We start from the raw sequence: 24826 nt of genomic DNA on the forward strand, positions 1-24826 counted from the left end.
CCACAGAGAAAGTGCATAAAATTCATGGAGATGCTTGAATAGCATTTGCTAATTTAAGAGGTAAATGTATGTTGGAGTTGACTTCATCAGGGTTTTTATGAACTGTATGGTCATATTTATTTATAATATTAGTTTATATGGAGAAGATACCATTCCATTGGTTAGCACACAGGTGCATTCTTTGAAGATTTATTGGTAGAAATTCTTCTTGGTAAAAGCCTATAGATATCATATGGTCTGGATAGATAATCTGTATAAATGTGTTGATTTGGTGATTGTAAAATAGTCTTATTCGTAGCTCTTCACAATTTCCTTCAAAGCAAAAACAGAATTAGTTGAGGAAGCCTAAATTGTTGCAGTGTTATTTCCTTCTTGTAATAATTTCTGAGTATTCTGAAATATGTTGGGTAAAAACAAAGTAGACAATTGCTAGTAAATCCTGAAACTTAGAGACATTGAACTTCTCTTATCCACTGTATCCTGATAGGAAACAAAAACAATGATGGTAAAGGTAAAAATGCAGGTACATTCAAAAGCTGAGTGAACACTATTTTCCAATACTTGATGTGAACTACTTCATATTCAGTTGTATTTAAAATAAGTAAAAATGCTGTTCTTAAACCAAATAATTTTAATACTTTGATTTTTTAGTCTTAATGTGTTTTATAATATCAGTATATAACTAAAGAAAGTGATCCCTGGATGTGTCTATAAATGGGCAATTTTCAAGGTTGAAAGTGCATGAAGGACAATTACTTAGCCAGAAATGTCGCGCAGGAAAACATCGACATAAAGTACAAACTTAGGCTGCATAAGTGAAAAGGGGTTTTGTATGTGTGTTCTAGTTTTTTGTGGGGTGTTCTTTTGTTACGTCAGAAGTGTCTGCTTTTGGTGTCTCAAGGTTTGCCTTTCTCTTTCAGAAAATGCTGGGTCAGAAGAGATGAGTACTCCCTTTACTAAGGCCTGAAACTGCCTGTTGAAAAACAATCCTGACCAGGCAATATACGAATGGCCCAAGGAAGCCAGCAAATTGATATTCAGGTTTTACATGACCTGCGACAGAAGTTTCCTGAGGTACCTGAAGGTGTTGTATCCCGATGCATGTTACAGGTCAGTGCTCTGTTCATGGCTGTACAAGTAAGCAGTGTTGCTAATTCAAGTTTTCTGTATGGGCATCCCCTTTGAAAGCAGATGGTTTTTTTTTTGTTTTTCTCTAAATGTGACAAATGTACAATTCCTTTATATTGCACAGCAAGCAAAGCGTTAAATTGGCCTCTTTTTTTCCATGCCTAATCAGGGGTGGTCCAAAGTAAATCAGCCTGTAAATCCATACTTGGTGTGTGCATGGAGACTACTGTCTCACCAATCAGTATGCTCAGGCCTTTTGGCCATCTCAAGAGCCAGAACTAGCCATGGCAAAAGGAGGGATGCAAAGCCAACTTGAGTCCAGTGGGGACAATTTAAGGCAATGCTACAAAGTGCAGCATTTTAAAATTTTATTTTCATTTTTGAGTATTAGAGCAGATCCAGAAGCAGCTTTGCTGCCTGGTCTCCATCAGACTTAAAGGTGGGCCCTTGCCTGCATGCAGGCTGGCCCTGATGCTTTCCATTCCCAGCCCCTTGGGCTGCAGAGCCAGCGCTGGTGGCCTTAGGTACCCTCTGCACCAGGGAGCCTGGAATGTGATGTGGGCGCAGCCAGGTGCTCCGAGTTAGGCTCTCTCAGGCAGATGAGGTGCTTGTAGCCTTGCCTCCAGCGTGTTAGACTTGAGTGGGGGTGAGGCACTGATGTGCATCTGCCCAGGGCTTTGGCTGCCAGATGGGCTTCATTTTTTTGCTGTACCTTTGGAGTCTGTGTAGTTAATTTATGGATTTCTGTTGGGCTTGATAGTAACAAAGCATTTTTGACCAGTGCTGTAGTTAGTGCTAAAGCTGCATATTCTCAACTTCTACATGCAACTGTCTGTTTTTAATGCTGCCACTATCAGAACACATACCATATTTTCTATCAGCTTCCTTCTCTGTAACAACATGTTAGCTACTTCAGAAGATGAATTGATGTCCCTCCAAAGCCCAGCAGGGACACCCAAATGCCTAGAGTTAACACATGCTGGTAGACTTAATTTGACTATGTTGCTTAAACATGCTTGCTTTGCATTTTCCATCAATTCAAAGCACCCATACTGATTGATTTTCTTTTTCACTATAAGATATTCAACTTTTGGTTTACCCTGGTTAATAAGAGAATTTTCCAAATAGTCATACTGATCATCAGTGTACACTGATAGGAAAAATGATGGGTTACAGCTTCCCAGAAGCTGTCTCTGGACTATGGCTAGGACATCTGGGGTTATGATTCAGCATTCTTTATATCCTAATTATTTGTCTTTCTTTTTATGTGTATTTTCATATATGAAATACGTATTTTTCTATACTTACATATGCATATGTACTCACATACACATACATCCAAATAAAGTGTTTGTCCTGTTGGGAAGAGTGTGTGTGACAATTTAACATATGTATTGCCAAGACTTTATCATGACTCTCCAGTCTTCTAGAGTAAGAAATTGTGAAACTTGCATTTTATCAATAGAATTGGTTTTGATTTGCAAGAATGCAAAATTCTGCTCAGGGCTCATGAAATTTCAAGCTTTCTTCAGTCCCTTCTTTCTCAGTATTTGGCTGAAAAGGAAACTGAACCTGAGTATTAATTGCCCATACTTGTTCTCAGGATTGTACACTGCTATTTTTATGTTGGTGCTCTGTAGGACTTTATACGACAAGTACGGTTTTGCTCTTCAAAAATGAGAACTGCTTGTTCAGCAGTGTCTGTAGACTTGATGGAGTGAATGCATCAGTAATCATCTTTCAAATCTAATTCTTGATAAATTTTAAAACTAATCCTTGTCTTTAAGAGACCCAGCAGTCTTCACAACTTTGAAGACAGTGGATTTATTTTAATAAAAAGAGCCTTATAACTGAAGAAAAGATACTGTACATCACATATTATGACAGATTTATTGGGGAGGGTTTAGATTTTGAGGAAGTGTTGTAAGTCTGCTTTCATAAGAGGATCTTTCAGAAACAGTCTAGAGTAATTAATGTTCCATGTGTGTAATATTGTTAAACTAATTTGTCACAATGGAAAGATACCTTTTTTTGTGAACTGAGAGCTGAGACTTACCAAGGAAATCCTGTCATGTTGGTGGTTCTTTGAAATTTCATGAGCTCTGGTTTCTCTGGTGCAACTTCTAGCTTTGCAACTCTCTTTGGCTTGGGATCTTGTTTGTTTGTGTTTTGGTTTGTTTGGGGAGGTTGTTGTTATAAAAGCTGCCTAACATGACTTCTTCAAACCAACAAATTTTGTACTTGGACTGATGGGAAAGATGGAAAAGCAGAATTTGAGAGTACTTGTGCAATGTTTGCAATGCTGCTAGAGCAGTGTCTGAATCCTGAGTTCTGCCACCTTGTAGTTGAACATAGTGGAAGGAATTTCCAATGAAGGCAATAAGTGTAGTTTAGGTCAAAGACAAGCACTTGAGGACATTTGGTATAAGAAATGCCTTGCCCCCATAGTACCTTATGTGCAGGCATCATATGTCATGGTGAAGTTATTTTTAAGCTAGGAATTATAAGATACCCCAGGTGAAAATCTGAATACTATAAGTGATTATGCAGGTTATAGTATTACTGATGAGGCCTTTATAACAAGGAAAGTTTCTTTGGATCACTGTGAATTGTGCAGAAAATTGTACAGATAATTCTTTGTAGCCATGAATTCTTTGTAGCCAAACACAGCTGTTTCTAAATGAAGGTTTATGGCATTATATGCTTATAATGATAAAATTAAGAATAAAGAGAATATGCAAATACCTCGAGGTAAATAGCCTACTGTTGAAATACCTAAACAATATATAGCATACTAAAAACAGAGGATGACCAAAGAGCTAATGGAGGAAACTTAAAGCTGCTTAATCCAGGGAGTAAAAAGTCTTGGGCTGACAGCATTGAATATTCCTAAAAAGTTTTGTATCCCTCTATTCTTCCCAACAAGCCTCCTGCACTCAGCTCTCCCATTCTACTCATTTGAAGGAGTCACTGCAGTGCCCGCAGTCTGTGGACGTTGTTCCCTGTTGTTTTATTTTTTGTGTCTGGAGCATTCTATACCTGCTCCTCAAGTCTACGTCTTCTCCTTGCTTCCTCATTTCCCTCCAACATTCTTATTCTTTCTTTTTTTTTCTTTCTCTTTCAGGGTGCCAACATTTTAAACTCAATTGGGACATGGGCAGAGATAAGATGAGGGGTATTGTTTTGCTGGAATATGCTCAGTTCTGCCATCAACCGGTTCTCTGATCTGTAAAGAGCTAGAAGCGGTTGAAACTCTGCCTCTGCCAGCCAGAAGATGCCAGGGGTCCATATGCCCCCGTTTCCCCTTTGAGTTCTCCAATTTTCTCATTGACGTCACTGAAATTTGGGAATTGATTGGATGCAGTCTTAAAAAAGAAAAAAAAATTGTCCAAAGAAATTCATTCAAGCTGAATGTAAGGGCCTTGCAAGCTTGGCCTGTTCCTTTTTGGTTTGGTTTTTTCAGCCTTTATGTTAATAGTTTTAATTCACTTCATGCAAAATCTGCCTTTGAGAACTTTCTAGCTTGTTTTTCTGTGGCATCCTATCTTTTTGCCGTTTCTGGCTCCCTTTTCTCCTTTGCAACAAATACCAGGCTATTGTTCTTAGCTTCTCTTACCCATTGTTCTGTCCGCGTGTTTCCTTTCTTCACTACTAACTTCCTTTGATTACTTTGTCCTCTGGTGCTTAGTCCAAACTAGAGCCAATATACATATCATCAATTTGATCCATTTTCATATCTGAATACTTTTTTGCAGCAATCCTTATATAGAGCTGGCTTTTCAGATAGCCTTTAGGGTATCCTGTCATTTTAAAAATTTTATGGCTGGGGGTTTTTGGGGATCTTTTTGCTTTAATTTGGAAGAATTCAGAACTGCATCTGGTCTGTATGAACATATAGTTTTGGTTTTGTGGGTGAAGTTTAGCCTTGTCATCCCACTCCCTCTCCCACTTGTTTGCTTTGGGGGATTTTCTTCTGTTTTTTCTTCTTTTTTCTTTTTTCTTTTTTTTTCTTTTTATTCTTTTTTTTTTTTTTTTTTGTGAATCTATAAGGTAGAGACAGTCTTGCTGTCTACACAACACTCTCAGCTTCACCATGGTTGAAGAATGAGAAATGTCTGGTAGTTTAACAAAAATGACATAATAGAAAGCATGTAGCATGGATCAGTTTATCTGATTGTGTTACTCCTTAACTAACAGATAATGTTGCTACTTGGCACATGCAATTTTTTTCCTTGATCACATGCATTTTTTTCTAGTAACTGTTTCTATGTGCTGGATGGATTTTCCCCTTTTTAGTGTTAATAACATGGGCCTGAACAGGTGCTCTTCTGGCTGAAAGTATTAACCTTTATTTCTTGGGGCATGGGAGGTTCTGTGTGAAAAGTGATAAAGCTGGAGCACAGTATGAAGAGATTAGGTCATTGATGCATGTTCACTCTTTCTAAAAATCCATATGTAGGAAACTAAATTGGGAAGATTATAGTACAATATTATTAAACATGGAAAATGAGGAGATTAGCGGTTTGCTTCAGAAATGTTTTTTAAAAAAATTATTATCTAGGTTGTGGTCTCTGTTCTAAGTCATCCTATTACAGGTTTTAAAAGGTACAAATATAAGTATTTAAAAGGTTTGCAAGCAGTGGTTTAAAATGAAAATACAAATGCCCTCTGGGTTTTCGATTAATTGTTTTATCTGACAAAAGAGTAATCCTGCTGTATTTGTATAAACTGAATTTTTGCATTTCTTCTGAAGTCATGTACAGTTCCTTGGCTCAGCGTGTTTCTTCTCTTCATAAGATTCACTTTCTGTTTTCAGCGGGAGGTAATGCATAACTGGTATTGAAGTGTTTGGGAAAACATTTAAAATGAACTTACAGGTTTTTTCTGGTTTTAAGTTATTAAAAGTATGCAGATGCTGTGAATCCATTCCTGCTGTCATTTTCCTCCCTAAAGCCAGAGATTTGGTCTCTGCTGAAGGTGGTTCTGATAATGAGAAGGACTAGGAAAAGTATTCATCCAAAGTGTATCATACTGCATAAACCTAGCTTGCCAAGGTGCAGGATCTCCTTGTCGCTGCTTCAGAGGCAACGCAGACCTCTGCCCTTGGTGCCACTGGCTGAGTCACTGTTCCCTGATCACATGCAAGTCCTTTGTGTGTGTAGAGCAGCTATGCTAGCCAGCCAACTAAAGCTTTCTATCTGATGCTATATTGTTAGTTTTTCAGTTATGGTTGGATGTATTCATACATAAGTGATAGTATTTTATCAGTAATGTCAAATTTTCGTCTGTCTTTTCTAGAATAACAATAATTTGGATGCCTGTTGTGCAGTTCTCTCTCAGGAGAGCACAAAGTATCTCTACGGTGAAGGAGACCTGAGCTTTTCGGATGATTCTGGGATTCCTGGACTACGAAATCACATGACATCTCTTAATTTGGATTTGCAATCACAGAATGTCTATCACCATGGAAGAGAAGGAGGTAGAATGAATGGAAGTAGGACTCTAGCTCACAGCGTTAGTGATGGACACCTTCAAACCAGTCAGTCCAACAATGAACTGTTTCAGCAGGAACCACAGACAGCACCTGCGCAGGTTCCACAAGGATTTAATGTCTTTGGGATGGCTAATACAGTTAGTGCTTCTAATCCAGGGCAGCATCTTGGATTTCACCTAGGCAGCAAAGGAGTATCTAACTTGTCTCAACAAACACCCAGATTCAACCCCATTATGGTAACTTTAGCCCCAAACATCCAGCCTGGTCGCAATACCCCAACGTCTTTGCACATACATGGTGTACCTCCTCCTGTACTTAACAGTCCCCAGGGAAATTCTATCTATATTAGGCCTTACATCACAGCTCCTAGTGGTACCGCTCGACAGACACAGCAGCAGCCAGGCTGGGCATCTCAGTTTAATCCCATGCACCCTCAGCAAGTCTACCAGCCTTCGCAGCCAAGTCCCTGGACTACTATTCCTACATCCAGTACTACGCCACATACCTCATCGCAACACTCAACTCAGCCAAACCAGCAAGGCCACCAGACTTCTCATGTGTACATGCCTATCAGTTCTCCTACTACTCCACAAGCACCTATGATTCATTCATCTGGTAGCTCACAATCTTCTGCTCATAGCCAATACAACATTCAGAATATATCCACAGGACCTCGCAAAAATCAAATTGAAATCAAACTTGAACCGCCACAAAGAAACAGTTCTTCTAAGTTGCGTTCAACTGGCCCTCGCACCTCCACTGTTCCCTCTTCCCTCAACAGCCAGACATTAAGTAGAAGTCAACCCACTGTTTACATATCGGCCAGTCCTCCAAATACTGATGAAGTGATCACACGTGGTCAGCCCAAGGTCTACATTTCAGCAAATGCCACGACAGGAGATGATCAACTTGTGCGGAACCAGCCCACGCTTTTCATATCGACAAATCCTGGAGTATCTACTACTGCTAGGAATATGTCTGGTCAAGTAAGCATGGGTCCTGCATTTATTCATCACCATCCACCCAAGAGTCGAGCAGTGGGCAACAGCACCACTGCAACCTCTCCTCGAGTGGTTGTTACGCAGCCTAACACAAAATATACTTTTAAAATTACAGTTTCTCCAAATAAGCCCCCTGCAGTTTCCCCAGGGGTAGTGTCCCCAACTTTTGAACCTACAAACCTTCTAAACCTTCCTGATCATTATGTTGAACCAGAGGGTATCCAGCATCTTACTGACCCTGTTTTAGCACATGTGGATAGGATCAGTGATGCACGGAAATTGAGTATGGGATCTGATGATGCTGCCTACACGCAAGGTAATATTCTTAATATAAATTGCAGAGATTTTGACCAGGTTGTCAATTCAGTGTGTAGATTGCAGAACAGGAAACAGTTACTAACCTTTGTGATGTTAATACAGTATCTTTAATTTTAGCATTTGTGAGTGTTCCCTAAATAAATAAAAGTGTTTTATAAGCAAATCATAGATTTCTTTTTATGGTAAAGACATGTAACTGAATACTTGGAGATATTCTTCTGTTTGTCTTAAGTAGATATGTTATCTGTTTAATGAAGTGGAGTCATACCATCTTCATTTTTATGTTGTTCTGAAGGAGATATCTACATTTGTTCGACTTATCCTAGTGACTTAAAGTTACAGTTCCATTGTCAGATTTTTTAATCCGTTGAGGTACTGTTTACATTGGAATGTTCCTTTTTTTTTTTTTTTTTTTTTGCGAGTGTTTTTTAAGAAGAAAGAAAAGCAGACTTCAAAAGCAATTAATGGGACGAAGAGTTGGCCTGGTTTCCGTGTTTCCTACTGTGTGCTTGACAATAAAATGCATAAAGTCTTGATACACTACTTCTGTTACATTTTAAAATGTGAAAAGGAACACCAAATCAAAGGAATCTGTTTTAAGGGATCAGTGGTGGTAATGGAGGGGTAAAACTTAGAATATGTGATGTGGTGAAATAACCTGTTAATATTTTTCTTCTGTTTTCATGGGTTTGCATGCTTTTATTACCAACTTGATCATTTATTAACCCTCCTGAAAGCTTTTTACATAAAGATGTTGAATGAGTCTCAGGGTATTTAAGTAGTATTCATGATAGGTTGTCAAAATAATTTGTCTTTGACCTCACTGTTCCTCTCTGGACTTAGCAAACAATTCAGAATTAAAAAAACTGGCTTGTTCCACAACCAGTTCATATGAATTTAGCCATTTCTTTTTTAGTGTAAGTAAGTACGGTGATCAGGACAGTGGAAGTCAGGTCTGCATCTGGAGTACTGTGTTAATGAAGTAAATCAAAAAGTGATTCTACTTTGTGCACTACTTCTGGATGTAATTATCTTTGGTGAGAAATAGTCAATCTTAACTCAAAAGTTTCTAAAGATTATGTGTCAAAACCAAAAAGCTAATCATCCTTACGTTCCCTTATGTTCAGTGCATAAGGAACTTCAGAAAACTCATCTGTAGGTAAGCAAAACAATTGCCCCCCAGATCATATTTTCTTTTCTTACTTGGAAGGGAGACTTAGCTGACTGTTTTAGTCTTAATCCTGGAAAACTTCATATACCAGAAACTAAGAATTGAAATCTCGTCCTTAGGATCTAAACACTCTTCTAGATCATGAATTTGCATCACAAACAATTTGGGTATTTTTAGGGGGTTGCAAAACTGCACTTTGGGTACTTTTTGGGGAGTTGTCTTTCTTCTGTTTTTCTTTTCTGAGGGCACTGACTTCTACCAGGTCTACCTCTTTATCTCTTGCACCTTTGGTAGTGATGGCCACTGTAATCTCCTGCACAATCTCTACAAGTTGCAGGTATGAGCATTCAGTTTATTGAGATGAGGCAAGTTTGGTACACAGCTTAGAGTTCCAGAAGTATTGACCTCATATCTGCTGTGGAACCCAGCTCTTCCTGAAACCAAGCTGCAGCTTTTAGATGATGTGTAGATGTATGATGTGGGCTGGTACAACTTTAGGGACATCAGGAAATCTCCATCTGTCTGTGTCCTTCACTAGAAAGTGTGTTTATACTTATGAAGTTCTTTACACATAGAGATGTTTTGCATTTCTGGCATGTGTGCTCCTTTTCTGCTGCAATAAGTACAGTGTTTCTTACAGTTTTGTTGTTAATTAATATTTGGAAAGCTGAGAAGTCTGTGATAGATTTACTTCTATAATATTGACATCTGGAAGTCCTGTTGCTTTTAAACATGTTTCTTACACTTAGCAGTGGTTTGTTTTTTTTTTCTCTTACATATGAAAATGGGCTTTATTTACTTGATGTTTTCTGTGTTCTGAACTGTTTATGCTTCTGCCAGAATCCTTCCATGTGAGGTACTTGTTTCATTTTAATTTTAGACAGAGAAGATGAGTAGTTTCTCTGGCCATGATTAGAGAAAAATGTATTTTCATCAGTTTTCCATTTCTGCCAGAATGCTGCTTATCTCGGCAGGGAGAACCGAACCTGCCTTGGGGGAAAAGAAATCTTGGGGTGGAAGATGGAGCTGCTTTGATGTCAAATGAAATTTCCTTTGCTTTTTTAATTTATTTTACATTTATATGCATGGTTCAACCCAGAAGAACAGAAGATGTGTTGGACCTCTCTGTAGGTGCTGCTGCTTTCCATCGAAGAAGTGTTACTTAATTACATTGTGTGTAGGCACCTCAATCTCCTTCCAATGATATTTCTTGTTTCCCTCCCAGCAAAGTCACAGCAGGTAGTAGAAGGCTGCCCCATTCTCTCTTACTTGCTGCCAAATCTGGAGGTTATACAATGAGTAAAGGAGTGGGTACTGCTCAGGTGAAATCAGTGTCATTTCCCTGGAATGCTTGGTTGTGTCTCTGGCATTTGCATCTCTGGCACTGACTTTGTGATCCTAAGAAACTCACTGTCACCAGACTTTTCAGAACCTGTTGCAGAGGGATGTCTCTCATTTTCAAGGATTCTAGTTTGTGATACTGAGGATTCACTTGTGGAAATGTTGAGTGCATGTGTCCGCTGTTGAAGTCAGTAAGAATTCATGATGCTGTGAGAAGAGTAATGCTAGGTGCATGCACAGAAGGACAGCCAAAAGGGGATGCATTTTTATGCTCCTCTGTTCAGTATCACTTCTGTCAGTGTGCAGGGGTATTCTCATTACTTAGCAGAGTAAGTTTATTATTTAGCAGAGATTACAATTTATAATTTGTTTTATTAACATGAAGTAGTTATGTGAGATTTCAATATTTAATTTAGTTCAGTATAAAGTGTCTCATGGAAAATTGGAATCCTGTTAGAAACTAAAGATTCTATATTCGGATACATTTTTGTGATATATGTTCTGTATGCATGTCATGTGATGAGTAGTTTGGCTGAACAGCTATTTAATAGTTGCTCATTCTATGTATAGCTTTCCATCTGTAAGGGAACACATCCCATCAAGAAAATACATAATAGTGTAATAAGATCACTAGCTAGATCTTACTTTTCTTACTTTCAAAACTTACTTTTGGTTAAATATTACATGGCTTTGACTGTCTGACATTTTCATACTATTTTCTTTAACTTGAAAGAGGATGGTGTGCGAAGTTGAGTTGAATCATTGGTACCAACTACAGTTGTATATGTGGATGCGTGTTTGCTTAGCAATTCTTACCTCTGTGTTTTTAATGTAAATAAATCAGTTGATAAACTAGATTCATAAATTAACATTTTGCACAGCTCTTGATTTGGTTTCCTGGAGCTTTTTAAAACTTTAAAAAATAAAGCTGCAGGAAACAAATTGCTTTAATTTTTAGCCAGTCCTTGTAGATGTTTAAGAAAAAAAGACTTGAATGAGATACAGCTGTGGCCCAAGCTCCATAGGGCTCTGAGCCTATTGCATCATATGGTCTAAGAAAAAAATACCACCTTATATTTGGCTCTGTATATCAGGCCCCACTTTTCACTGACCCTCTTTTTAAAAAATTAAGTGAAGAGAGTATTGAAAAGAGAGAACAAAAAAAGGAGTTTGAACTATTGAAGTTGTATATCAGGTGACTGAATTTTGTGCAGCTTCAAATACAGGTTTTGAAAACATGCACAAGCATAAGTGTGTTTTGAGACTCTTGTTAACCTCCTGCTGCAGTCTAATTGCATTGCCAGAAATCCCCTTCATATCTGGCAAAGTCAGAGATTTAAAAAATACATAGGTCTGTAGGATAGGATGAAATTGTTGTATTGCTAGATTAGAATTTATCTTAGAAACACTTAAAATAACAAAACACTTCAAAATTCACAGAGTCTTTGAGAAAACAATTATGCATACATTTACAAACTTAAAGGTATATTTAGTGCCTGACTGGGAAGGTCTCTGAGAGAGGAAGAGTGAACTTTTATCCTCCATGTTCCTCCCTGTAATTGCAATGATATATAGCCTTTATGTGAAAAATGTTCACTTTGGATGTCAGAGGAAACGGTGGCTTCTGCGAGAGCATTGAAGCATACTGCACTCTGCTGAATGCAAATGCACAGAAGTGTAGAAAACTTAATTTGCCAAATACCATGTTTGCACTTAATTAAGAAGTTAAACTGCAGAGTTTTTCTGAAAATTTTCAGTCGCTCTGAGCGACACTAGAGGGAGCTGAATACTTAAATTGCTAATTTCCATTCATAAATACCGCAGTGAAATAAGGGGAGGGTTTTGTCTTCCCCCCACCATGGTTTTCCTGCAGCTGCCAAATTGGTATTTAAGCAAAATTACCAAATTATATATGAAAGCTTCTACTTTATCCAGTCTCTTTCAAGTTCCTTATCAAAGTTACTTTTAATAGTAGAAGGATAGCATAGTAGTATTAAGTGATTCTTCATTAATCACAATGATAATTTTTAATGTGTGTTTTTAAAACCTGTTGGGATTTGAAATTGTCAGATGGTAGTCACAAGGCTCCTAGGAGAATAAATTTCATAACTTTCCAGACGTGACATGAAAATGAAAAGCTTATAATGGTGCTGTGGGCATCCATCAGTGTCTTCTCCTCCTTGTGCAGTTCCATAATGACTGCTGGGAGTCATATCACAAGTGGGAGACCATCAAAATGAGAAATCATGGGTTTTTTCCCTTTACAAGAGTAGCTTAAAAAAGGAGATGAGGGATGCACAGGCAAAGTCTTGGTCATGGTTGAACTCTTGAGGCCATGCCATGCCATGCCATGCCACCTGATACTCCGGTAACAATGCACCTCACCTACCACATCTAGCAGAAATGGCTACTCGCCAGCAGCCTGCATCCACAGTTTGACAGGTCTGAAGAGTTCTGAGTCTGGGCAGTGGAGCATGGCTTTGTTGCCTCAGCAGTCTTACCAAGGTAATGAAAGCAGAAGAGACTGCCTAAAAGTGGAAATAAAATGTAGAAGGAAAAAGGGCTTGGACACTCCTTGTAGGAGTAGACAAAGTCTTTGATTTCCTTTCTTTAGGCTTACAGCTACATTTGCTATTTGTAAAAGGCTTTTCAAAAGAGAGACTGTGTTGAGATTACTTACTTGATAATTCCAAGTCTTCAACAAAAATCTTTATCTTGAGATTTCAGTTATTGCATTTTTGTTTTACATATGAGCACAGCTGCAATTTTTACTGTAGTGCAACTACTGTGACCTAAAGTAAAGGTGTCTGTTCATGAAGACTTCTCTGATTTGAGCAAAACAGAAAGTAGGTGACATTTCAGTATCTTGTATTTGTGACTCAGAAGCCTAGGCTGGATCTCAGTATGGCCTTACAGTCAGCCTGTAACACTGTTCAAAAATAGTTTGGTATGCTTCCTCCTTTTAAAGAACCTCTGGAAGACAGAATGCAATGTGTGAATGAATGAATGAACAGGCAGAAGCTGCAGGAGAAGACAGTTCTGCTTGCCAAATATGTGGAACATTGCAGCTCTCTGATGTGGTTTTTTTTGCCCTCTGCTCCTATTTGGGAAACCTAGGCAACTAGATCTGAGTGCTTCTGATTTTTTTGGTATGTGAAGAAATTGTGAGGGATTAAACATCATGTTCCATGATAAAGACTTCGTGAGGCAAATTCAGTCTTTAAAATACCTTGTTTTTGCTACTTCTTTATAATTTCCAGGGTGATATAAAAGTATTCATAGTCCATGAAACTGATCACAGTTTATATGAATTACTGGTTTAATGGATGAATTAATGACTGTGCAGAAGTCAAAATTATTCTTTGCATTATTTAATGAAACACATTTTTATGGAAGGTGATTATTACTTTGAGCAGTGATATCTGCTTTTGTGATGACATTTAATAGCAAACCTGCGTTTGATGAAATAAACACATTAGATTGCATGAATTTGTGTAATCTGCCACTTAGGTTCTTTATAACTAAAAAAAAACTTTTGTTTAAGTGCTAACTTCATTGTTTCTAAATGAGGTTTCCTTGTGCCTTTAGCTTTACAAATGGTAATCAGTGTTAGAAATTAGGAGATGAGCTAGTGGTTCTGCAATGTAGTTTAGCGATGAAATGACATACAATCCAGCATTTGATAAATACCACAGTTTGCTAGTGGTGTGCTTATTTGCTTGTTTCTGGTTTGGTTTCATTTGGTGGGTCCTACTACGATGAGCACTGGATCCAATCCTAATTGCAATAAGCATATGTAGTGCTTCATATTGCACTTGTCTGAAATCCTCTCCATGCTACCTGTTTTACAGTGGTTTAAGCTGAATATACAAAGAAATATTTGTTCCTGGCTTTGGGTAGTCAGTTTTGTTGGTTTTTACAGATTACAGTTAAATTTTGCATGGTCATTTGTTATGTTGTATGGCTTTCTCATATTTGCTTGTCTGTAGTTAGTTTGTTCTGTTTTCAAAAGCAGAGCTGTCTTATGGCAGAGGTTTTCTTCTGAGGAAGTTGGAAAAGCAGTCTATAGCAGTATTTTTTTCTGTTTTTTCCCAAAGTAGTACTAATTTGCATCTTAATCTGATGTCATGTGAAGGATAATGAAGTAGATAAAATGGGACTTTATGTATTGCAGCTTTACTGGTACACCAGAAGGCCAGGATGGAGCGACTTCAACGAGAACTTGAGGTTCAAAAGAAAAAGTTGGATAAACTAAAATCAGAGGTCAATGAAATGGAGAATAATCTAACACGAAGGCGCCTGAAAAGATCGAATTCTGTTTCCCAAATTCCATCAGTAAGTTGAAATGTCTGTAGGGTATAAACCTAAACAAGAAGTGTGGTCTGTCACAATGAATTGAAGAAAGAGTTGTTTGTATATTGACAATGTACTAGGGACAGGCAATATAGTTAGAATTAAGCTGGTAAACAGTGCAGTTTAGAGTAAGAACTAAAAATGTGTTATTTAACCACAGCCTTGCGGTTCACTAATTGCTTATGTGAAGTATTGCTTTTAAAGGCGGTCACAAAAGGTTTGACCTGGTAGTCCTTACCAGCTAATACTCATACTGCTATCACACCAAGTCCTTTTTGGTCTTGGTGCATATACTGGGTTCAGAGAAACTGATTAATGCACCAGTTTTCAGTGCTAGATGATCATCCATTGATCCATGGACTGGACCATTGGCTGTGTCTGCCCTGACTACAGTTTGGAGTTCACTCAGCTCTGATGAGAAAGAACTATTCAGTGGATCTGGAAGCTTTTTGTAAGATTATGCTTAGATTAAAAGAAAGGTGGTCATGAGGGAAGATTCTTTTATCATCCTTTCTGAAATAACTAAATGCTGTCTACCTGTGCGTGAATGATAACTGTTTATAAACTGGGAAAATTAGTCTAACAGGCAGATTTATTTTTTCAGCTGGAAGAAATGCAACAGTTAAGAAGTTGTAACAGACAGCTGCAGATAGACATAGATTGCCTAACCAAAGAGATTGATCTTTTTCAAGCAAGAGGTACAGTATGTCTTAGTACATCAGTAACTTTAAATGTTGATTTTTTTTCACTGTCCACATGTTTCAAAAAAGTCTGTGTCATAAATGATGGATATACACACTTTTTGCAAAACCATCACATTAGTTTGAGTGAAACTATGGAAGTAACTGTCTTTAATGCTTGTTGATTTTATTTGCCATATGATTTTCCTAATTCCAGTCATTCCTATTTCATACTTGGCTCAGAAGAGAGAAGTTTGTAATGCCATTTATTTATTAAATGCTGGGGAGTGGGTGAAAATCTGGTTATCTGAGTATGAAAGAAAGAGAGTAAGTTTCTTGAAAGATACAGCTATACATATATGTCCATCTCTCTTTTGTCTTCCACTTCTGTCTGTATTTAACCTCTCAAGTTAGCAAATATAAGGTACAACTGTAACTTCCAGTGTGCTCTCTGCTTTCCTGGTCTGCAGGGACACAGCCTTTGGTGTGAAATTATTTGGGATGAAATTATGAGACAGCTGAGCCAGTTCAAGAACTGCCAGCAAGAAAGCCTCCTCTCTTCCTGCTTCTCTCTCTTGCCACTTATTGAGCTCTGGCTCTGTATTAGTTTTTTAGACCCTTTTCATAGCTGATTCTGTTCATGAGCCAAGTTAAAACTTGCATTGCTGGAAAAGCTTGCTACAGCTGATGTGAGGGAGAGGCACAGGAAGGGAGAACTGAGATAGTGAGAGGGAAGGAACTGATACTTCCCACTTTCAGCAGCAGTGAGCTGTTTAATCAGTTGGGAGATGAGTCACAAAAGTTCTGCTTCAGACAGAGTACCTGCTGTTCAGGAGAAGGTAGACAAGTGTGCTGAATGTAATGCTGTACTAAAAATCTGACCTTAAATAGAATGAATGATGGGTGGTTGTGGGTTTTTTTTGCTTGTTACAGTAAATCACATTTAGAACTTCCACTGAATTTTAATTCTAAGGATGTATAATACACTGTGTAGTAGGTAAGATACTTCTGAGTATAGCTGCAATTTAGAAAAAGCTATGATTTACTAACAAAATGATCTTAAAGAGTAACAGAAAAAAATACTTTTGCAGGAGTTTAGTTTGCTAGATTTTGTCTCTGACTTTATATTGCATATTTTGGGCAATAAGTTTCTTAAAGTGTATTGTTGAAATCACTAATATTTCACTTAGGTCTGTATTGGCACCTTGATATAAAAGGTGACAAGTGAATAATATTATTGTTACACAATTACTGCCAGAAAAAAACTGATATGCCTCCCAACTCAAGTTTATTTTTTTAAACTACTGCACTTTTTTTTATTTGTTTTTATTTTTAGGACCACATTTTAATCCCAGCGCTATTCATAATTTTTACGATAATATTGGATTTCTTGGTCCCGTGCCACCAAAACCCAAAGGTATTGTATTGATAAAATTTGGATTTGATACAAATATTTTTTCTTTGTATCTAATATCAATTTCCAATTTACAAATCTTGTTTAAGTGTTGATTATGAAATAGATTACTTCAAAAGCATACAAACTTTGCATTTTATTTGTATTGGCAGTAAGTACGCTTCTGTTTGCTCTTGTTTTCTCTCTATTCATACATTCAGGAAAGAGAATTATATTAAACGGGTTATGTTAAAGAGGGATAACATATTGTAAGGTTGTTTATGTAAAGGAAGGATCCATATTTCTTTAAAAATGAGCATGAGGTATATTGCTTAGGGGCCAATGAAACTCACTTAAATGACTTCACCATTATCCATAGCAAAGAGGAGATTTACTTACCTGTAGGAACACCTCAGGTTGGTTACCCACACTGGAATTTGTGGCTACTGTAGAATTTTTATTAACAAGTTACATGAAAGCCTTTTCTGACTATTGGTGAATATAGTTCTAGGTAGTTGAAGAGAAAAATAATGCAGTCCAGTAGGGAAGTCAGTATTGCTGAATATTAGCCACTCGTAAACATTCTACTTGTTCTTACTTGCACATTACTTACTTTTTTCCCCTCTCGGGATGTCAAACAAAGCAGAACAATTACCTCTTCTGTTTTACATAAAGCAGAGAATGAATTCAACTTGTTTGGAACAGCATCATACTATGACTTTAGGCAGACCACCTCATGAAACATGGTGATAATCCACTGGTGCAGTCTTCATGTCCAGGAAGTTTTCCACAGATGTATGTTTAATTGTCCTTGCAGTGTGCAGTAACTGTTGTTACAGAATCTCATCTTAGAGATTTCTGATATTTCTGCATTGTAAAATGGTCTAGATAAATTGGACTTTTTTTCCTGCAGAGCTTTGCAACATTTCCAAACTGATTTGTTTTTCATGCTTTGTAAAGCACTTTTTGTCCTTCATTACCTGAGCTGGTAGTGAAAATTTCTAGTAAAGTTAAATCCATGCACATTCCTATTGGACACATGTTACAACTGAACCATGAAGAGCTGTCACTTATGTAGTTCCTTTCTTACAATAAATAAAACCTATCAAAGAAGAAAACTTTAACTAATTTTCTTGTACTAGTTGTTAATATTTCTATTGGCTTATCTTGTAGAAACTCACAGATTTAAGTGTTTCATTCAATCTGTCTTGAAAACACAAAATTAACCCTGACTGGGTTATAAAGCTCTAAAGTCCGTCTATCAATTATCTTTCTTTTCTTCTTTCTTTTTAAAAAAGTATCACTGCTGTATCTTAGTTCTTTAATAACTCTAATTTTCATTTCATTTTAAGCTTCAATTTAGTTATCATATGGGCTTTGACTTAAACCAGAATTACTGCTGTTCACAAAAGAACAAAAATAATTCTTGCAACTGTGATCAGTACCATTGTACTTCTGGAGCTCTTGCTGTCATTTTGCAGCACTTGCTGCTGATGAGTTGCTGATGAGATGTTCTCCAGATGAAATAATGGGCTAAGAGGATTTTGCAGTTGCCTAAACCAGGGAACCCTTAATTTGAGAAATCACTCATCTCTCTTTCCATCCTTTTCATTCCTTTTCTCTCTTCTTCTTTTCTCTTTTAAGATAGTTGAAGGTTGCTGTCTAACACATCATGCAAAAAGATGTGTTGGTATGATTGGGAAGAGTACTCTGTAGAATGACAGAGCCAGGCAATGGTTTTTCTTTAGTACATCCTGAAGAACTGCTATCTTCTTTCTAGGATCAAAAAGTTAAAATTATGTAAAAGGGTTACAGAGCACATACTACTCCACAGAGCTCAAACTTCTAAATCTTGTCCATGTTTCCTGTGCTGATTAATTTGCAAATTTTATCTCCTTTTTATGCAGTAGCTTTGAACTGAGGGGGGAAAGGAAGAAAGCGGAGTTAAGGGACGGGAAACTTGATTTTTCTAGTTTTACCTTGAGCCTTTTGGCTGGCTTACAATCAAGCTGTAGTCACGAGGGTGGTAAAAAGCTGCTTCTGTCATTTTTACTAACTGTGCTGTTCTCAGAGGAACAAGATAGTTCTCAGTTACTGAAAAAAGAAAAATCTCAAAATTCTTATAACTTAACTGCTTATCTTATCTCTTCCATGTCACAGATCAGAGGTCCATTGTGAAAACACCAAAGACTGTTCCAGACACAGATGAAGATGAGGGAGCTCAGTGGAGTTGTACCGCCTGTACTTTTTTAAATCATCCGGCCTTAAACCGCTGTGAACAGTGTGAAATGCCCAGGCATTTCTGAGCCAACAGGCCCATTACCTTCCGTAAAACCATAGCAAATGTCCAAGGAATTGTCCAGGCATTGGGGGGCAAAAAAGCATTTATGCATAGGATTTTGTTAAATGGGAGGTGTGACAAGATGGTATTTTGCTAATGTTTAAATGTCAGCCTACAGAGCAAGCAATACCTCAGAGTTGTGTCACAGGCAGTTGACGCTGATCGGCTGAAGGGCAATCTGCTGAGACACTCACCAGCTGCCTAAACCATGTACAGTATTACCAGTAACACACACCGTGTTCAGTGCCTGGGTGTTGCCCATCCTCTTCTCTGCCCCCATGTCACTACTGAATTTTGACAGGGGAAAGGAATAGAGTGCTAGTGTTTTGTTTTCAGAGCTTTCAGTGAAACACTACATGCACAGAGGAGATCTCAAAAGGAACAAGGTTTAAATATTTAAACTGTTTGCTGCCACATAGTGCCTTTGATAAAGGGAAGAACTTCACAAATCAGTGGTACTCTTTGCCTTGTCTTCCCTGAAAACATCTCTGTGAAGCCAGAAATCAGTACAATCACATCTAAAGATGAAAAGGAAAAACTGCATGCGTTGTCTGTACAATACACACAGTGAAATACCCCAAAGCTTTTCCTACTGTACATAGCTCTAGAGCCTGCTTTAAGTGATTTCTTTTCCTCACCTTTATTATTTTCTTGTACTTCTATATGTATAGTGTAATAGTCTTTTTGTTAACTTTCTTTTTTTTTTCCCTTTAAGTGATTAAGCACGATCATGTCCCTTTTTTTTAAGCTTTTATCTGAGAGAAGCAATGCCTTAAAATAAGAGCATTAATAAGAAACTATGCACAAAATAGCTTTCCTCTGCTCGTTCTGTACATTGCTCTTGTAAATGCTGATGATCTGTGAAGACCTGCAGATGCAGCGTGGTAAAAGTGCAGGAAAAGTTGGAAGAATTATGCATATAGTTCACTCTGTACACTGAGTTTTACGGTGGGTGACACAAAGGGAGCATTTTGTCTGGTGTGAGGAAACTTTATACTAGAAAACTTTCAACCCACCAACAGATCAGCATCCGAGTTAAGCTTGCTTCATCTGCTGGGTGTCTTGCAGACGCCTGAAGAGAGATTCATTGGGGAAGTACATACAGTGCCAAAATCAACAGCAGCAGCATCGTATAGCTTTGTTCAAGGACTTTAAATGCTTTCCTGTTTTGGCAGCCAGTTTCTAAACCTGACTTTGTGGTGAAGTCTCATATTTATAGAAAACAAGGATAGCAATATTTAGGACAACTGAAATAAAGGCTGGAAAAGAGAAATCAAACAGACTTGAACACTGAAGCAACCTCAAGCATCTCTTTTATTTTGATGATCTATTTTTTTAAGGAAAATACTCACATGATCGGGGATGTACGTAACCAAGATCAAGAAAATGGAATTCCAGTACAATATGCATGAAAGACGGCACACAAAGAATTATGTAGCAGCAGCACTTAGCGTGAGGCTGGAGGGAGTGCTAACAATGTAGCAAGAGACAAAGTAGACTGTCACCCACTGTAAACATCCGCCAGTGGACACTTTTATTAGGAGTTTTACAAGTGATCTATGTGAATGCACAGAGGCCTTTGTTTTGAAGGCTTTGCATTTTTTTTTATGTGGGAAGAAAATGTCAATCCCAGGTAATTAGGCAGTAGACCCAAAGCACTTGCATTCAATGCATTTTGTTTATAAAATGAGACCTTGTTTTTCAGCTTCATCTGCAGTTCTATGTGAAGATTGACAAATCAGTTTTTACCTGTTTATTAATAAAACCTAATTTGGATATCTTGAGTTGATGGTTTTGTGATTTAGCTGGGTAAACTGCCTTTGTAACAGATAAGTTATTTATAAAAATTAAAAAAAAATATATATTCTAATGTTTTCTTTTGTGATTTGTTTGCTTTTTCCATGCTGTGGAGCCGCAGAATACTCAACGGAACAATAAGCATTAACAGTATTAAAAGTAGGCTGGTTTCTTATGACCAGAGTTTTTATTTAAGCCCTTGCTTTGTTTAATCTTGTGTCTCCTGCCATGCGTTACTCTGTTTAATTCCAATTCAGTGAGCGTAAGGAATGTATTTCATAAAATTGCACTGGCGAGATTGTTTTCTGACCAAAGACCCACTCACTTATTCATAAAGCAATAAGCTAGTCACAGGCTGTTTTTACTTCGTGCTTCTGGGGTTTATGATTTTTAAAATATTTTTTCTAAATCAAACTGGGCAACCATTTTGTGATAACATGACAAACTTATATTGATATAAGCACAGTTAAAGGATGAGTGTGGTTAAATTGTATGTTGGTGCTATGGATAGAAATGCTGTGAGATGTGGAGTGTTCCTTGACATGTCTTTCCCACATGGACCTTGTCAAAGCAAGTATTTGTTATGTGGAGTTGAGCTTTCTTGAGCCATGCTGATGCTGTGTAAAAGGCCTTCAGGAGACATCCATAAACTGATTAAGCAAAAAAAATTAGCTACAGATCCAGCAAAATAATATTATTTAATGCATATTATTCAACTACTGTGCATTAATCTGCAGTATGAGAAATAGTGATTGGAATGAGGGGGCAACTATTTATAAAGGAAACTATAAACTCCAGTCAGCTGAGGGGTGGAAAGAGCATATTTGGAGAAATAGGCAAGATGGAATTCTGTTCATTCTATGAAATGCATAATTGATCTTTTCTCTGAATTTGAGTGTCTTTTTGGAAGGGGGAAAAAAAAAACCTGACATCCCTGTTCCAGCTAGCTGTGCAGAGCCATCTGCTTAACGTGAGCTTGTATTGGACAGCCTTTTCAGGAACTGATCCTGGAACAGTGGGATAAGAGAAATGATATGTCCAGTGTCTATTCCAGACTTTTACCTTCCCCTTCAAGAGTTTTATGTTCTGTGTGTACTTCAGATCACATATATCATCAGATCATGGCATATCAATGTAGTGTGTCGTTAAGGGTTTCTGTTTGAAGGATGAACTAGAAATAGATTTTGCTGCTGAGTTTTTCTTCCTCATAGAAAATAATAAGTATTTGCACCAAGGTTAAACTGTGTTGTGAACATCAGTAGTTTATCTTGGATGCTGATTTATGACTTTACTTTTCTGTGCTGTCTTTGTCAGGGATCTCTGTAAAAAAAAAGTACATATGGGCAGGAAGGGAGTACCCTTCTTGGCTTTCAGAGGTGCTTCTGTTTATTTTTTGTGAATGGTTAAGATTATCACTTGGTCAAGTTTCAGAATTAGGATAACTTTAGAAATGTAGCAGTGAAATGGAGCTGATACTGGGCTGCTGTGTGACATCAGCTCTGTGGAACTGAGTTCACCTTGCTATTTTCTAGATACATTAGAAAAATGTTTGTCTTGTGCCGTCGTCAATCAGCAGAGCTATTCTGTTGTCCAGGAGTGTGGCACCCATGAAATTAATTCATGTGAGATTCATTAATTGTGATATTTGATATCTTCAGTCTCAAGTTGATGATAGATTTGCTTTAAAACTGTGTGGTCGGTATTCATGCCTGTCTGTGTATTTGCTTTATTCATGTAAAGTTAATTGGTTTTGTGATCTTGAAATGTCCACCTTCAGCATGTTTTGTAGATGACCAGGGGAAAACTGTTCTTATCAGTACCATATTTCTTCAATCAAATTCCTCTAACTTGAATGTACATTGGAACTAGGACACAATTTAAAGGAAGACTTGATTAAAGATGTAGAAGAAATTAGAAAAAAGCCATCTATTGAAATTGACTCTTTTCAATACTGCTTTGGCATTCTAAAATGGGAGTATTGCTGCAAAGCAGTGGCAGAAGCTTTTCAGTTAACAGACTATGTAGTGCAGCTTGTGAATGCACAGCAACTATTACTTATGTTTAATTCTAACTTTAGCAAGAAAATCCTTTGGTATTTTATCTCATATTTGTTAAAATATGCCCTGGTAAGTTGAACAGCAAATACAAATTAAACTTCAGATTACTTTTGTTGGCACAGAGTGAAATAATTGCAGTGCATTCCTTTTTCAAGCCTGACTGCTTGAATAGCTCTTTTATTGCTAATTTTGAGGAACAGTTTTTGATTTGATGTAGTCAAAAATGTCTTGTGAGGTTCATATTTTGTGTAAACTACTTTAAAAGTACTGAGAGAAAACAGGAAGAGTTAGTATGAAATTTTTGGGGGCTTCAGGCTCTATAGCAAGCCCAAGTGATATAGGAACAGTTGGGACTGGTGGTGAACGTTGAAAATACATTATCAGACTCAATTCTGACTTTTTGATATGATTCTTTAGTTTTAATTTGTTTATTTTCTTTGAGCAGTTCTTTATGGATGCTGAGTAGAACTCAAACATTGCCATCTTCAGAGGCAGCACTGGGTAAAAGTCTTAGAAATTCTTGCTTCAGTCAAGACTTCAGATGTGTTAATTTCCAGCAGTGCATATAATTATGCTTTCATCACAAATTCAAATATTTTTAATATTTAATGAAAATATAACAATCTTCAGCCAGTGCAGTGCTGCTGCAGACATGAGTTTAGCTGATTATTTTTCCCAGTGTCCTGTTCTCTTCATTGATTTAATTTGCAGATGCCCATGCATCCTTAGAGAAGATTTTGAGCCAAAATGATTGATCATCTACAGGGGTGCAAATTACCTATGATTTTCAAGTTCATTTAAAATAATAAAACCCTATTGCATCGCATTTGAATGCAGATTTTAAAGGCAAAAAGTAGCATCTCAATTCAGGTACTACCCAAGAGTTTGAAATCTCTTTATAAAACAATTCCACTTTGTAAGGGGGCACATTGAGTTATGGCTTCAAATTCTGCAATTCAAACTGCTTTTTTTTCAGGAGAGCAGTGTCAAAATAATTTTGATGTAACTGATGTAACAAATTGAGATGCTGCATATGAAGCGTTTAAATGTGCTTTTTGTCTTAGTAGGTATCAGCAGACCTTATCAGCCTGTGACTGATAAACTAAATTCAGGTTCCGCTTACAAGTGATTGAAGGTCCAAGGCTAAGGAATGCGGTGTTGGAGACATCAGGGAAAAGGACTAAGGAATGCTCTGCCCTTTGTTCTCTGTGTGCTTTCCTTGCACCCTGCTGTAACATGCAGACTCAAATGTGACAAGCAGAAGACCTCAGAGCTGGACAGGGTGTGTTGGAGTCAGGAACTTGGGACATCACGTGAGGGAAATGCTGGTGTCACCGCTGTGCATTTGCTGACAGGACAGCTGTGTCTTCATTATGTGCTGAGGTCTCACATGTGCCACATTTCATTACGTGCCAAGGAAAAGTTCACAAGGTTTTCCTGAGGAAAGGACAGTGGGAAGGGAAGGGAGTCCCTGGAGTTCCTCGTCTGGCTGGTACACAGCTGCTTGCCCACAACAGAGAAGAGGTGCCTGCATGAAAAAGGGGCTATTCAGCCTCCATGGTTTTGGAGGTTGGACACTGTTCCTTAAAGGAGACACTTCGTACTCTCAAAAGAACAGCCCATGCATCATTAATTCTGGATTAGCTTTGTAACATTGTACTGCAACAATAAACCCATAAAAGAGGTGTTTCCTAATTCAGGTGGTAAATCTAGAAGTGAGTTCAAAAGAGGTCAATGAATATTGATAGCTCT

The 24826-nt window shown here is 37.6% G+C and overlaps 1 protein-coding gene across 6 annotated transcripts in view; it reads left to right on the plus strand.

Annotated features, from left to right (window-relative positions):
- The window catches only part of TAB2 (TGF-beta activated kinase 1 (MAP3K7) binding protein 2), a 61633-nt gene extending 40543 nt beyond the window's left edge, over positions 1-21090 (plus strand). For all 6 annotated transcript variants that reach the window (XM_086877639.1, XM_086877636.1, XM_086877635.1 and 3 more), the window contains 6 exons: positions 921-1110; positions 6427-7939; positions 14628-14788; positions 15411-15504; positions 16823-16903; positions 19040-21090. In XM_086877639.1, the coding sequence (XP_086733765.1) occupies positions 1009-1110; positions 6427-7939; positions 14628-14788; positions 15411-15504; positions 16823-16903; positions 19040-19185 (2097 nt within the window). In that variant the 5' untranslated portion in view covers positions 921-1008 and the 3' untranslated portion in view covers positions 19186-21090. The remainder of the gene's footprint in view (positions 1-920; positions 1111-6426; positions 7940-14627; positions 14789-15410; positions 15505-16822; positions 16904-19039) is intronic.
- The last annotated feature ends 3736 nt before the right edge of the window (positions 21091-24826 follow it).

Source organism: Cyanistes caeruleus, chromosome 2 (genome assembly GCF_971803275.1).
Source record: "Cyanistes caeruleus chromosome 2, bCyaCae1.hap1.1, whole genome shotgun sequence".
Classification (NCBI taxonomy): Eukaryota; Metazoa; Chordata; class Aves; order Passeriformes; family Paridae; genus Cyanistes; species Cyanistes caeruleus.